The sequence below is a fragment of the Protopterus annectens genome, chromosome 14.part0 (assembly GCF_019279795.1).
Source record: "Protopterus annectens isolate FY-2018-M chromosome 14.part0, PAN1.0, whole genome shotgun sequence".
Lineage (NCBI taxonomy): Eukaryota > Metazoa > Chordata > Ceratodontiformes > Protopteridae > Protopterus > Protopterus annectens.
The window spans coordinates 887,219,707-887,236,377 of NC_056748.1; the positions used below are offsets into that span (position 1 = coordinate 887,219,707).

Below are 16,671 nucleotides of genomic sequence, written 5' to 3' on the forward strand. Positions count from 1 at the left end.
CTGTTCTGTGGTACATAAACAAGCAGGGGGGAACCCACTCATACCCTCTCTGCAGACTAGCCATGGCTCTGTGGAACACAGCCTTGAGCTACCAAGGTCACCTTCAGGCTCAATTCCTGCCATGGACCCACACGAGTAGAAACTGGAACCAAAGATATTCAACATGTTGAGAAACAAATGGGGGAGCCCAGAGATGGACCTGTTTACCTCCCCCCAAAACTACCAATTGGACAAGTTCTGCACAAGGACTCCCCATAAACAAGCTTGGAAAGTGGATGCCCTGTCCTTCACCTGGAAAAAACTATCAGTTTATGCCTTTCCCCCTCTGCTTTTCCTCACCAAGGTGCTACTAAAGATCAAACAGGACAAACCAAGGGCAATACTGATTGCTCATAAAACATACAAAATCCAGGCCACAATTACTGGTGTAAAGTCCTTTATAAATCCACAAAAAACAAGGATGAGCGCTTTCGTCTGATCACAAGACTTCTTCAGATCTGACCAGTAATTGTGGCCTAGATTTTTTATTTTTTTACATTTTATGAGTTATCTTTTAACAATACTGATTGCACCAGACTGTCCATGCCAACACTGGTACCTCCTCTCGCACAGTGTCATTGCTGGCACCATGGCACCTGCCTCAGACCCCTGCCATCAGAGCAGGAGGGCCAGATTCTGCACCCACAGCTTCAAACCCTGAACCTGGCAGCCTGGCTAATTACCTGATCTCTCCGTTACTATCCCTCAGTAAGCAAGTGATGGATGTCATTCTGGAGGCAAGGAGGCCAGTACTAGAAAATCCTATGCTGACAAATGGAAAAGATTCTGTTCCTGGAACCAAACTCAAGGAATGGGCACAGCAGCTCCCACTTTACGTCAGATTCTTCAATACTTGAGATGCTTCACAAGGGCCTTTCCTTTTCTTCCATCAAAATTCATGCCTCAGCCATTTCAGTACATTACAACTCAGAATTACCCCTCTTCTCTTATCCACTGCTGAAGCAATTCCTCAGAGGGGCCAAAAACTTAAGACCACCCAGGAGAGCCCCTACTCTAGCCTGGGACCTTAACTTTGTATTAGAAAAGCTCACTCTACCTCCCTTCGAGCCAGCTACATATGCAGAGGTGAAATTCCTTTGTTGGAAAACAGCCTTTCTTCTAGCCATCACTTCAGCAAGAAGGGTGTCTGAATTACAGGACCTCATGGCAGTGGAGCCTTTCATCATCTTTCATGCGGACAGGGTGTCCCTCAGGACCAATCCCTCCTTCATGCCCAAGGTGGTATCCAGTGTGGCCCTTAATCAGTCCATTCATTTGCCAATCCTTCTTTTCTAATCCACAGAACAAAGGGGAATGAATACTGCACACCTTGGACCTGCACAGACAACTTAGATTTTATTTGGACAGGACTAAGCCTCTGAGGAAACTGAACAGCTGCTGGTTGCATTTGCTGCAGGGGCAGAGGGGAGGGCCATTTCAAAGCAAACCATTGCTAAGTGAATAGGCCATTGCATTCATTTCTGCTATAAGCACCGTGGAAAACCTACCCCACAGGGGATTAGACCCCCATTCAACCAGGGCTGCATCTTACCTCTACAGCCTTTCTCAGAGGTGTCCCTACCAGGGACATCCTAGAAGCTACTATCTGGAATTCTGTGCATACCTTCACCAAGCACTTGCCAGTTTTTTCTAAATCCAGAACTGGCTTTGCCACTGTAGTCTTGCAGGGCCTTATAGCTGGTCCTAATGCTATCTAATTACCTCCTTCCCATCCTTAGCTTTGGGAATTTACCCAAATGTGATGACTGCAACAGTGAAACACTAAGAACATAGTACAGTTGTGTACACTTACCATAAATGTAGATGCTAGAGTGTATTCACTGTTGCAGTCCTGTTTACCCTCCCTCCAGCCCCATGACTTCTATTGACTATACCTCTATTCTTGTTTACTATGCTGAAAGCTTTTTGGTGTATTTGCTTTTTTGTTGGAGGTGTAACCTTGTATATAATTGCTTCCATTATGGGGGCACCTGACATCTGGGGCAAGAAAAACTGATGTAATGGCATCTGCTGCATGCTTTATACCCCCTGACTACGTGATGTCATGGAAGATGAAACAGCAACCGATGCAGGACCCAAGACTTTGATAATCAGGCTGACTGAGGGCTACTGCAAGCAGATAACCTAAATGTGATGACTGCAACAGTGAATACACCCGAACATCTACATTTATGGTAAGTAAGTGTACACAACTGTACTTTCTTGTCCTAGGAAATGGAAATTTGGTGGTTATTACTTCAGCCAGAAGAACTTGAGAGTTGCAGGCCTCACTGTGGTGGGAGCCATTGCCAGTCTCTGATTTAGGCTGTCCCGAAGACCCAGCCCTTTCATGCCAGTAGTGATAATCTCAGAGGTCTCCCAAAGTATCCAACTTGCCTGCCGTTTTTTGCAAAGCTGGAAAATAAAGATGGCAAAAAAAAAATCCATCCATAAGATGTACACAGGCAGCTCATTTACTACATTGACGGAAACAAAGGCATTAGGCTGGTAGAAAAGCTCTTTAATCTGCTTGTCCCAGGTAAAGAAGGCAGGCTATTCACCATTTATGCTTTCTTAAATGGCTGGCTAAGTTGCATTGTTCTACTATGAAAAGCATTAAAAAAACCTTAAAGGGGCAACTTAAGGAACATTGAACCCCACAGCAGCTACTATTTCCGTGACTTTTCCTAGGAATGTCCCCACCCAGAGTATCTGCAAGGCTGCTACATAGTCCTTCATCCATACCTTTTCCAAATGTATGATATACTCAAAGTCCAGGAACAGGACAGGACAGGGTTTGGTATTAGTTATCCTGCAGGGCCTACTCTAGGCTTTCACATTATGATGTGGATACTGCTTTAAGAATCTTGTATGCCATAAATACATCTGTAACAATGATCTATGTGAAGAACACAGTACAGTTCTGAGAGTATAGTCACCGTAATGATAGAGGTTCACCTATAATTACTGGCTCCTTTCCCCCTCATTATGATTTGTATCTGTGTCTCTGTTTTCCATTACCCCACTGGGACAGGTACCAGGGGATGTTCTCTGTCTCCTGTCATCCTGGACCTGAGACTTGCAGAAAGGAAGGGATTCTAATGCTTTATATAATATATGCATTTAATCAGAGAGTGAGGGGTAAAAGAGCAGGATTAGGGCAAGCAGACATTTGGGAGTACTGGCTCAAGACTGTATTCTCTTCCATGGAATGATAATGGGGTACAGGCAAACAGAAAGGAATGGGGAAGTGCTAAGTGAAAACCGCTGTGGTAGAGCTTTTAACGGAGTCTAGAACAGTTGCTGTTAAAAAGGGATAACTAGTAGGGCCTATACAACATTGCATGATAACTATAAAACTCAATCCAAGAGGTTAGAAAAGTCTTTGAATACAGAGTGGGATGGCAGTATACAAAGTTATAATGGGAGGACATACATGTGGCTTGCAAGTATGTAACAAAATGCAGACATTTTTGAACCTTTGCTTGGAAGTCTTTGCATAGGTAAATTTTATATCCCAAGCACACTTCAGAGAATTCTTCCATAGAGAGATAGCAACTGCTGGAAGTGTGTGAGGGGAAAGAGAGAGGTTACTGGGAACATTGTTTGGGGGGAAGGGGCTGTTAGGAGTTGGTAGGTTCTAAAAATTCCCTACAGAGTAAAAGTCTGCCGATCTTTACTCTATACCCTAACACTTATCTGTTGGTTTGTTTAAAACTTGTTTAATAATTAACACACACCAATAATCCATATACTCGTTTCTGTTCTTCTGAGTAGTACTATCATAGTTATTCATGGGGAATCTAAAATTGTCCATAGATGTGAGTGCATGCATGTGTGATATGGAGGAAACCGGGGCAATTTACTTCCAGCCCCCCCCCCCCTTTTCCCGTGAAAGCAATGCAGTTACAGGTGGTTGTTTGCTGGATCACTCAGCAATTGGCTGCGACTCATAAGAGGAGATTCTTGTTTTAGCATATGCTGTTTTGTGTCTGTAAAATAACATTATTAATGACACAAAATTGGTACAGAATTTTATTTATTTGACGTTTGTTAACCAGAAAAGTCTGACTTGGTCAGGAACCCATTTTCAGTGGAGGCCCAGGGGGGAAAAGCTCCACAACAGTATGTATCAAAATTTAGAAAGTATTGAATTAACAATTATTATAAAAATTTCCTGAGGCATACATGATAGATAACTGGTATACTTTTATGTAAGGATTAAGTTAGCAAAGGTAGAAGCTGATTACAGAGAGGATGAGATATTCTGGGGTTAGCTTTATAATAATAGTCTTATAGCAGTAATATATAACGTGTGTCCCACTGAATAGTCAGAGAGAAAGAGAAATATAAGGTGTAACCAGGTTAAAAAGGAGGTGTAATGAGAGGAAAATTGGGCTTGGGTCGAAAGTTGGGTGTTAGAGTGAGGAAGTAAGTCTTGTATAGGGTTTAGCTAGGTGAAGCAGAATGTAGAATTTTGTTAGAGGGGATGTAGACCCTAAGAGGGGGTGTACTGAAGAAATGGAGGTGATGGGGAGGGGTGCAGTGGAATTGTGGGTGGAGTGAGAATGTACTGAAGAGGTAAGAGGGAATTGGGGAAGAAAGTGCTAGGATGAAGGTATTTACAGGGATGAGGTGTGTGGACAAAAAGTGGAGACAGGGAAATATAAAGGTGGAGGCAGTCAGGGGGTAGCCAAGTAGGTGTGGAACAGGGACAGATACTTTTTTTTTTTTTTTTGAAGGAAATTCTTTAGAGTGAGTTTAAAACTCATGAGGTTTGAAATTGTTCTGATGTTTACTGGTAGGGCATTTCAGAGTTTTGCGACAGTGTAAGAGTAAATAGAACAAGGGAAATATAAAGGTGGGGAAAAGTGAGGGGTGACTAGCTAAGTAGTTTTGGGACAGGGGCAGGTACTTGTTTTTTGAAGGAAATTGTTTAGAGTGAGTTTAAAACTCCTGAGGTTTGAAACTGCTCTGATGTTTACTTGGTAGGGCATTCCAGAGTTTTGCAACAGCATTAGAGTAGAGACACTGTCCAGCTTTTTTGTCTGGTCTGTATAAGGTTACAAGCTGCTTATCTTCAGATTGGACAGCCCTGATAGGTATATAGATTTGGAGGAGTGAATTTTAGAGCAAGACCATTTTTGGGTTGATATATAACTTTGTGGGCCATAGTTAGCTGTAGGTAGTTTAGGAGATGTGGGCATTCGAGTCAGTTAAGGGCTCTGAAGGTAGTACAGTGGTGTTTGTAATGAGGTGCACCTACAGCAAATTTAGCAGTTTTATTATAGCAGGGTTCAAGTTTATTATTTAGGGTAATCTGAAAATTGGTCAGAATGGGAACTCCTAAAGTAGAGAAGGGAGCAAGTTAGGTGGTGGCCAGTGTAGGTTTGGTAGTTGTATCCATAAGGCTTTTCTGGTGATAGAGCATCCCTAGTTTGCTGTGTGCTTTTTTGATTGCATTTTGTTTGTGTAAATCAAGGGAAAATGTGTCTATTGCCACTCCTAATAGATTGGCATGGCAATCCACTTCAGTTCGAATATTACTTGGTGAGAAGATCATAGTCAGTTGATAATGTCTTGAGTGTAAAAAGGAGGAGCTGGGTTTTATTGGGGTTCAGTAGAAGTTGTGCATTGTGTAGTCAAGTTTCAATGGAGGAGAAGGTAGTTTGTGTTATTTGCTGAAGGTGGGTTATATTATTTGAGAAGGAGATGACAGTAGAATCAACTGTGTATTGAATTAAGGAGCTTTGGTGGGAAGCAGTGTGAAGGCTATTTATAAAGGTATTGAAGAGGAGATGTCCAAGAATGGAGCCCTGAGGAACCCTTGTGTTTGGTAGGTTGTGGGAGAGATTGCCCTGCCCTTTTAGACATTGTTGTCTATCTTTTAAATAGCTATGGAACCACTGTTGAGTGGAGAGGGAAAGGCCCATTTATTCTTGTCCGTTTTATTGCACATCAGTGCAAAATGTTCGGTGATATCATTCATACACAGAAGCACACAATTCTCCACAAAGCTTAGGAGGATTCTGTTATCAACTGTCCAAAACTGTAAAAGTATGTTCATTCAAGGAAGTACATATTTCTGATTAAATTGAATCCTCACAGCCTCATTATTATTAAAAGTGTTTTAAATATCTAATTATGTTTTGAAGAAGTGATTGTGCTTAGCATCAGTAATGTGCAACATTACCTGCATTATAAAGTTGCACCTTGCTCTTATTGCCAATCTAATGCATAATTCATATATGTTGCCGTATTCGTGGCACAAGGAGATCTTTGCATTGCTAAATTGTTACATTCAGTTATTATTAGAAATGTTCATAGGTTGGTACTAGGCTACATTGCTAAATTGTTACATTCATTTGTAATTAGAAAGGTTCATATGTTGGTACTAGGCTATCGGCCCCTGGACCTATACAAGCCTAGCCAGAACAATTCCCTGGCTATTTCTTCCCACAGTATTTACTTTCCTGGAAACCTGTCTAGCAGGGCATCTGACATTATCCCCGGGGTGAATTTCCTATCTCCCTTACAATCATCAAGGTTCCTTTTGAAGAGGGCCAAATAGGCGCTCTGCTTGGTATGTATGGGCAGTCTTATTCCAGAGTCTGGGAAGTCTCTGGGTCAGGAACCTATCCCTCCAGCATGTTTTGTTCATTGTGATTACAAGGTTTAGATCCCTGGAGTGTGTCTCTCTGAGGGATTGGGATTTCTTTGTGTAGCATGTCCAACAGCTCTGGGTTTGACATGGCCTTGTATGTTAAGCAGAGATCGCTACGGAGTAGACTATATGCGACAGAGTATAGGTAGAGTTTTTTAGACGGTCAGCATAGGGCATCTGCTTTAAGCCTGTGATTCTTTTTGTGAGGTATTTCTGCGGCCTTTCCAGTTGTTGCAGATGTCTTGAGAGGTACATACCAAATGGGGCATTGTATTCTATAATGGGTCTAATGAGGGATGAGTACAGTGGGACAATGACCTCCTTTTTTCTGGATGAAAAGCCCTTAGTGATGAGGTGTGCCACATAGAAGGATTTTGTGACTGTTGTGGCGATGTGGTTATCGAAGGTGAGACCACTGTTCACCTGTATCCCTAAGTCTCTTATCACACTTTTGGTGTTTAGTGTACTGCCACCTATGTGGTAATTCATGGGTACATGTTTTTTCCCAAAGGGGATAACTATACATTTCTTGGCATTGAGCTTGGGGCCATGGCTCTGGCACCAAGCATATGTTTCTGTAAGGCCCTTGTGTAGAATATCCACATCATTTGGGGATTCAATAATGGCTCCCAATTTGCAGTCGTCTGCAAACTTTGTTAGCCAAAGTCCCTAAGCATTGGCCTGTACTTCAGAGAAGTAGATGCCAAACAAGAGTGGTCTCAGGACTGAACCCTGAGGTACTCCACTCGTCTGGAGCTGGATTTGGAGTTGGCTACTTTTACAGTGTGGGTTCCATCAGTAAGCCAGTTGGCAACCCATCAAGTGATGTAGGGATTAATGCCCAGCTTAGTAAGTTTTATCTATGATTCCAGAGTGGGGGATGGTGTTGAAGACCTTGGCGAGGTCCAGATAGGTTGTGTGGACCACCTTACCCTTGTCCACAGCTCTGGAGACGACTTGAAGAAGTCAGTCAGGTTCAGGAGACAAGATCAGCCCTTCACGAACCCAAACTGTGTGGGGTCCAGTGTTTGATGGTTGTCAATGTCTTTGTTTATAAGTTCCATGATAATACGTTCCATGGCCTTGCAGATCAGGCTCATCAGACTGATGGGGTGGTAGTTCCTGGGATCCAAGGTGGATCACCTCTTGTGGAATGGGATAACTGTAGTTGTGCGCCACTCAGTGGGCACGAAGCCTGAGGTGAGGCTATGATTAAACATGACACTTAGGTGAGGTGCCAGTTCATTTTGTAGTTCATGTAGTACACAGCCCGGGATGTCGTCTGGTCCCATGGATGCTGTATTCTTAACATTGGATAGTGCATTTTTTACCTGTGTGGCCATTATTACCAGAATTTGGCAATCTTTCGGTATTGAGATGGGCCCTTTAGGGAGTGAGAGGAGGATGAAGTTTTCACTGAGTCGATCTGCCAGGATATTGGCAATATCCTTGGGATCAGTATATTTAATGCCATTTAAGCAGTGCGCCATCATGTGGTAGTATTTTGTCACCTGCATTTGTTCCATTGTCATTTCAATTCATTGTTGTGTTGATGAACTTTATTAACTGGAGGAGTACACAAACAATACTACTCTTATTGGAGATATGACAGGTAGAAATATACTATTCTAACTGAGGGCTATATAGTGTTGTATATGCTTTTCACAAGTACACTATCAAGCATATGACCTATCGGCCTTTGAAAAGTTGGCTTGCAATTATGCCATGATAGAATTTTGTGTCACCTTGTTCTTATCAACAAGTGTTAGTGCTAATGTCATCTTGTTCTCTTTCCTGTGGCCTTCATGTTTGCAGTATAGCATAACCATCCTCTTTCATGTGGTATTCCTTCCGTATACATTACTAGCTGCTTGCATTTATCTTTCCAAGTAGTCATGCAGGCTGGTACAATAGTAGTTACAGTACTGTGTACATTACCATCATCAGTATGTGTCTGTGACTTTGTATGTGGACTCAGTATAATGTATGTCTCCATACGGAAGGTAATATTGTTCCTAATTTAAAGCTGATACTGTAAAATAGTCCGTTATACTAGAGTTTTAAAATCTGTAGCCTATGAGCAAATTCTGAAAGACAAATGTTTGAGATAAACTCCGTTCTATGAATGTAAACATACAGAAAGAGAAAAACTTAAATCCACTGGTTGGTTCAAAAATTTCATTTGTATGTTTTTCATTTAATGCCAATCTGTAATAAAAAAAGGCAGCTTGAACCTTTTTCCTTCACAGTCTGAACCTTTTTCCCCTCCTGCTTATTGCAGAAAATTTTGTTGCATATGTAGAAAAATAGTTGTGCAGTTTCATTATACCTCAGAAAAGTGATCATGTTTTTTTGGAAAAATGGAGTGGCTGAAATTATTATGCTACATTTTTAAATTATATTTTCATATAAAGAACTGCGCTGGGCTCTAATTCTAGTACACTATATGTAAGAAAATGTTTGTGAGATGGCGACGTATTATTTAGAGTATAATTACTTTTGCTCTCAGAATATGAACATTTTTGAGAGAACTTTAAGCAATTGTATTGATAACCTTATAGGGATCGACTGACCAAAAATGATTGCGTTGGAACAGCATATTTGAATTTATCTAAGATTGCATCATCTGGTGGAGAGGTGGAAGGTACGTCTAATAAGAAATATTTGTATTAAAACTGTATGGCTCTCAGTAAACATCACACAGCATTTTAAGTGATAAAATGGTAGAATTAAGCTTGCATTTGCTATGTACACATTCTATTACTTGTACATATAAGTTCAGTGAATTTATCTAAATGGTTATAAACTGTGATTATAGTTTAGGACTATAGAGAAATTGTGCTAATTCTAATGAATACAAAGTTTTTGGCATGCATATTAACCTGTGCCTTCATTTAAGACTATATTTCCCCATGCTGATGTACTGATCAGTTGCATCCTCTTCCTCTTTCTTGTTTTCTGAATCAAAAAAGAAAAGAAAGCCATCCTCTTCTATGTCTGTTCCTTTTCTAACTCTGGAAGGAGAACAGGAGTCAGAGTTTGACGATGACAGAATCATTTTTGTTTCACAACATGGATCATTTCATGCATCCCACCAGGCTGGGTTATGATTTTGAAGATGAATTTTCCTTAGGAATGTCCTCTGAAGTCTTTACTTTTGGTTCTGGTGTAGAGAGAATATCTGATTTTATTTTAGAGAGAATCAGATATGTGGTGAATGAGGACAGAGAGGTGTCCTTGCCAAAGAAACATTATGCAGACCTCATGTATTTGGAGGAATCTAAGCTCTTAGCAGTTCCACGTTTTAAAGCAATACTTGGATCTAGCCATGAAGTTAATGCTCACCCTTCAACCTGGTCACCATGCTTGGTTTTGCAGGGTACAGGAAATTATGAAGGACTTGATCCAAATCTTAAAAGCCCATAATTTAATCAACCTAATTTCCTTCAAGATTGCCAAGAAGTTTACAGTCTTGTAAGACTCCTTATTGTAATCCAAAGACCCATAATTCTGAGTTCAGGAATTAACAAAAACAAAAAAGTGAAACTGGTGAATTTTGACAATCTCTGTTTTTTACTTTAAGGTTGTTTTTCGTGGTTTACTATCAAAATGTTGAATCTCAAAACAAAATCTGTTAAATTGCCCAAACTGACATTTCAAATTTGAAAATTTCACTTTTACAGAATGTTGGTAATCATCACCTTGACATCCACATTCAAACTTATTCAAAATGTCAGGTGGTGACATCAGATCCTCAGGCACTTGTGCTGAAGCTGCTATAGGAGTTGTTTACAACACAACTTTTTACAGTTTTGCAGGGAGGCAAGCCCCCCTTCACCCCCACATCCCCTGCATATTATATATTCCAACTCTGAGATCGCACTACAGTGAGGAAAAGGGTGACTTTCCCAAACCTATTGTAGTGCAGTCTGTTATCAGTACATCAGTCCCATATTAGTGAATGGACACTACAATTTGCTAATGTGGATTTGAACATTTCCGGAGCGTCATTGCTGAAACTGAAAAACTGCGGTGGTGGTGCTGCGGTAGCATTGTCGCCTCATAGCAAGACATTGTCCCGTTCAATTCTCAGCTAGAGCGTCTTCTGTGTGGAGGCATACGTGAATGGGGCATGCCTTCATTGAAGGTTGTGCATCAGGGCTGGTAACCCGGTACGTAAAAATCCACTACCAATCATTAGTGGACCGGAGTTCCGCTGTGGCGACCCCTAACCGGGAAAAGCCGAAAGACGCAAACAAAATTGCTGAAACTGAAAAACACACATTCTACCATCCCAGTTTCACTTAAATGCTGTTCCACATTTTTGATAGTAAACAGTTTTTCACACAGGAACAATGTGGGAGGCTACAGCCCCACACCACTGCTACTTGTAATAACTCCAACATCACCATGTTCTGGAGAAAGAGAAGTACTCTGAAACCCAGCAAGTTTGGACTCTGTATAATCTATTTTTGTACATTCAGTCTTGCTGTTACTAGACTCGCATGTATGAGTCTATATGACTTTAAAACGGTTGCCATCCCCAAATATCTTCTACAGGCAAAGAATCCAAAGCATAGGACATGTTGAGAAAAAGGGGCTTTGACAATGTTTGTGAAGGCCTAAGTCTAAGACAGTGATCTACAGTTCAAAAAAACAAAAATGAAATCCCATTTTCTAGACATGTAGTCTGGGAATTATGCCAGTGATTTTGAAATGTAATTTCCTGTCATTAGAGTGATTTTTGTTAACAGTTTTCTAGTGCACCTGTATCATTTCTTCGTTTGTGCATGCATATATCTATCTATACGTGTGTGTGTGTGTGTGTGTGTGTGTGTGTGTGTGTGTGTGTGTGTGTGTGTGTATATATATATATATATATATATATATATATATATATATGCTTAAGCCTGCTGGTAAGCTGATCCACTGGCTTAAAAAGTAGCAAAGCCAACTTCCAGCTGCACTGTGCTATTTTAAACTGTTGGTCTGATGAAGAGACCAATAGCACAGTGTAGATAAAAACCCATGGTGAGTTGTTGACTCTGTACATATTTTTGACAGACATCTTAACTGGCTTAGACAATTGCAATAATAAAACAGTGCTATCAAACAGTAAATCTGAACAGTAGAACAAACAACACCAATTTTAAAATCAGAACACTGCTGAATACAGAATGATTGAGAGGTATGGCATAATATATATATATATATATATATATGTATATATGTATATATATATATATATATGTATATATATATATATATATATATATGTATATATATATATATATGTATGTATATATATATATATATGTATGTATGTATATATATATATATAATGTGTGTGTGTGTATTTTATTTTTCTTTTGTGTATGGACAACTTAATGCTGAGCCAGGACTTATTGTGCTAAAGGAAAATTGTTTGAAAAAAAATAATAATCAAGCACGTTTTTTGCTTCAGCTAGCATGCTGCGTATTGGTCAAAGGGCATTAATAAGACAGTGTCCTTTCCCAGTTATAGCTGGCTACTCAGCTGAACCCATGCATCTTTGTACTGCAGTGGAGGTGCTGATAATTTTTCTAACATCTCACCTGTACCCTAACACAAGTGCAGTGTAGTGTTTTGAAATGGGATCTTGTTTCATTCTACAAGAGTTTCTTCCATATTAATTCTAAAACAAATAATAAATAACGTAAATGTGTTACTTAAATTTATGTGTGTTGTTTTTGTATTACATTTTTACAGATGTAAAGATTCATTGTTTAACATTAATTAATATATTTTTTATTAATTAACATTGTATTTTTTGTTCACTAACCTGTTATATTTTGGTCATTTTCTTTTTGTAATATAGAGTCTGTGTCTTCGGGATATGGGGCTTCATCAAATGAAGGTTCATGATCTTGGTGTGAAATATAATTTGCACAGTCCATTGCCATAACTGAAAAAAATGACTGGTATTAAAATGATTTAGCATTAAAGTAGCCAAGTGAGAGAATAATGCAGATCATGATTTTCAAAGGGCAGTTTATGCTCCTTTTGTTGTTTGACTAAGCGAGATAGCACAAATTACAGCTAGTATTTAACTAATTTTGCAACCTAAACCACTTGGCAAATCACAACAATTATGGCACTGGCAGAATCTGAAGATTTTTTATTTTGTTGTGCCTTGCATGGTTTTTCAGAGTTTGATGTACTTTTATCTAAAGCATGCTTTAACCTTAATTTTCTGAAAAATAATTTCTTTTGACCTCCCCGTTTGAAAAAAAAAAATACTTGTTCTGTTTAGTTGCTGCAAGCCGTTTGCATGACATTTTACTTTGCTTTCACTAAAGCTATGTGATAAAACCCTAACCTTCTTGAAAACATTTTTTCTTTTGTGATTTTAATGACTTATCTTTTGCCATTTGTCTTCACATAGTAGCTGGAGATCACAAAGGTTTGTATTTAGTTTTCTAGTTAGTCATGCTTATTTATTAGTCACTGGTTTGACTGAGTGCATTTGTAGTGACTATCACTGTGTCAGGCAAGTCACTTAAATGTATCCTGCAGTGCTGGTCAAGTGTGTGCATCTTCTGCTGTTCAGAACATGGATTTACTTCTCTTTGCAGCATGTAACTTTTTGTGTTGCTCACCATTTATTGTATAAGAAATGGTGCACAAAGACTGTTTCTACAGTGCTCCCATGAGGTAGAAACTTTGCTTAATATATGTGTACCATTCTTCATACATAGCTGTGTGTAATGCATGGACTTAAGTTAACAAATCGTTTTTAACATTAACAAAAATGGGGTAATCTCACTGCATTTTTTCTAGCTGTGACTTGTTAGTTATATGGACACTGGATTGTGCAATGCCGATCACAGTACATTCATCTTAGTCCTTTGTCTTTTCTGTTTTCCTGTTGGAGTGCAGCAAGATGTTAAAAGTTGGGATACGGTCTTGTACAAAACTCAGGAATACTCTTTGGCTGTTTTCCTTACTTATTTTTTGATTCATTGTATAAACTAGTGCTACATTTTCCTCTTGTCTTCCGAAGAATACAGTATGAAAGCAACAGTCTTTCTGATTCCCATGCAGTTTTGCTCTGGTAATTGGGTGTGGAGCTTACAGCAGTGATTATTTAGTAGTAACAATGAACAGGTCTAGTGGGTTTGTATAACTGTGCATTTAAGTAGTAAATTATGGCCTTGTGTAGTTGCTGTGGATTTACCATTGCATTCTGTGTTTTTTTCACAAGGCATAGCCAAGTAAAAATTATTTTATTATGTAAAAAGGACAAATGTTCTTCGTGTTAGACTGTTGCAGTCAGCACACTTGGGTTATCCTGCCAAGGGTAGCCCTCAGTTGGCCCAAATACTGGAGGCTTAGTATTTCTGCGTCAGTTGCTGTCACTCCAGGACTGAAGCCAGGTCATCAGTGGTATAAAAACAGGCAGCCGACGCCATTACATCAGTCTTTCTTGCCGAGGAGCCCAAAGCCGAAGCAGTTTGCACGAGTGTCGGTCAACCGCTACATGGGTTTTCATTTCCGAAATTGAAGTTGAAGCCTTCTAAAGCTAAGTACCCCATTGGGGATCCTTTTTTCTTGCTCTAACCAATGTCAGAAAACGTTAACAATTGTTTTGCCTGTGGAAAGCAAATACCACACCGAGATTTCCATTCTTACTGCATCACCTGTTTAGGCCCAGACCACGACATCCCTCTGTGTTGGTTTTGTGCTTTGTTCAAAGCTACGACTATTCGTCATCAGGCCCTTATCGTAGCTAAATACTTTCGCTCTCGATCTCCATATTCTGAAATGGCTATGGTAAGCCTTCCAACTTCCAATATTCCAAAAAAAGTAAGGATAAAGATAGAGACAGACTGCACAGGTCCAAAACTGCCAACGATGCTTCTGTTAAGCTAGCCGACAGTTCGTCGCTACTCAGTGAGACGCTTTCAACAACCCCTGATGCCTGCTTCTATGGATTCACAGGCTCCTACCGAGACCTGTTCGGAGTCCGAAACTCTTTGACTATGGAACCTGTGGATGTCTCTACCTTGGATAGGTCCAGAGCCACTGTGCAGGCACCAGCTTGTGAGGAAGTTCTTCGCACTACCCATATTCTACACAAACCAATGACTTCTTTTGTGTTTTCAGTTCTTTCTAAAACTACAGAGTTTCTAAGGCCCAGAGTATGAACTACGCATAAAAAAAATGATGACCCAACCTCAAGCGTCTGCTTCCATGCCTCAATCTCAGATGCTTAAAATGGCAGAAGACCTTCTCATGCTGATTAGAGGAAGCCAGCCTACCTCTGCTAAAAGGAAAAGAGACTTGTCCCCAGCAGCCTTATCTGATCAAAAGTCCGACCATGAGGTTTCTGATTATGAAGACATGCCCTTAGATGCTTGTGAGGATTCAGATGCAGAGGAATCCATTCCTTCTGCCTCTCCTCCAGAAGATTTTTCTTTTGGTGAAACCCTACATACATTGAGAGAGCATTTTCATTGGGAATGCCAGGATTATCCTCAGTCCAAAAAGAGACTCTGGGAATTTTTAGATTTACCACAGCACAGACCCTTAGCTGTTCCTCCTGTTCTGGATGTTGTGAATGATGATTTTTATGGAATAAAAGCAACCACAGCCAAGAATCCCACTCCTTCAGACAGGAATTCCCGAACTTTAGTCAGATGGGGTAAAAAAGTATACACCTCTGCAACTCTTGCCATTAGAGCATTAAATAGTCAGTTCCACATGCTGAAATTCCAGCAACATACTATGGAACATATTAAACAAAGAAATGTCTACCTTCACTGACTGTGCAGAAAATAAAGAATTACAGGAGCTTATGCATTCTGCAATCCAAGTTAGTAAGCATACCCTGCAATGTGGGTTTGACGCACTAGAAGCATCCTGCAGGGCAGCAGTCACAGGTTCTCTACTTAGAAGGCATGCTTGGCTTAAGGAGCAAACCTTGCCAGACCATGTCAAATCAAAATTATTGGACGCACCACTGTACAAAGACAATCTGGCACCAAAGCAGAACAGGTTTTTAAAAAGATGGAAGAAAAAGTTAAGTCTATGCAGACAGTTAAAGACTTTTTGCAAATCCAGCCTCCTAGATTCAGTAGGCATTGCCCCTCAAAACATTGGTCCTTTCCAGCCCCCTCAAGGCCACCTTAGACTAGACCTAGGGGAAGCTGACCCCCCCAACAGCTGTCTCAGGGTATGCCGAGATCTGAGCAATGGAGTACCTCCACTTCTAAAACAGGGAGTGTTAAGCCGCCCCCTTATGGAAAGAATTCACAATGACTTCTCAACTCCACCCCTCACCTCTGCCCATCTTCTTGTGCCCCTAGGAGGAAAACATGCCTCCCATGCAAAAACTTGGCCTCCATCACCAACGATCGATGGGTCCTCAACATAGTGTCTCAGGGGTACAGATTTTATTTCCATATGCTGCCAACCCCAAAAGTATTCCCAGATCCTCCTCCAAGCCAGTGGGCAGAGGCACAAATCCAAGTTCATTCCCTGCTCTCCAGGAGGGCAATTCACCTTGTTCCTGCAGAACAGATAGGCCAAGGTTTCTATTCCAAACTTTTCCTTCTACCCAGAAAAGAGGACACCTGGCACCCAATCTTGGATCTATCCTTCTAAACACCTTCCTGGTGGTACCAAAATTCAAAATGCTCACCCTACAGCAGCTTCTCCCTATGCTGTCCAAAGATGCCTGGTTAGCCACCCTAGACCTAAAAGAGGCCCTATCTGCTCATCCCAATCAGAGACTCTTGCAGGAAATATCTATGTTTCAGGGAAGGATCCATGCATTATCAGTTCTCTGCATTTCCCTTTGGCTTATCCACTGCTCCCAGAGTTTTCACAAAATGACTGGCTCCAGCCATTGCTTTTTGCAGACAAAGAAATATTCAAATTTACCCTTACTTGGACGACTGCCTGAGTCAGGCAGACAGTAGGGAAA

At 40.5% G+C, this 16,671-nt stretch overlaps 1 protein-coding gene across 1 annotated transcript in view; it reads left to right on the top strand.

Moving 5' to 3' along the window:
• LOC122788742 (myoferlin-like) overlaps positions 1–16,671 on the top strand; it is a 1,037,182-nt gene that overhangs the window by 850,067 nt on the left and 170,444 nt on the right. The window contains exons 17-19 of the mRNA XM_044055636.1: positions 9,265–9,347; positions 12,562–12,600; positions 13,129–13,146. Coding sequence (XP_043911571.1) covers positions 9,265–9,347; positions 12,562–12,600; positions 13,129–13,146 — 140 coding nt within the window. The remainder of the gene's footprint in view (positions 1–9,264; positions 9,348–12,561; positions 12,601–13,128; positions 13,147–16,671) is intronic.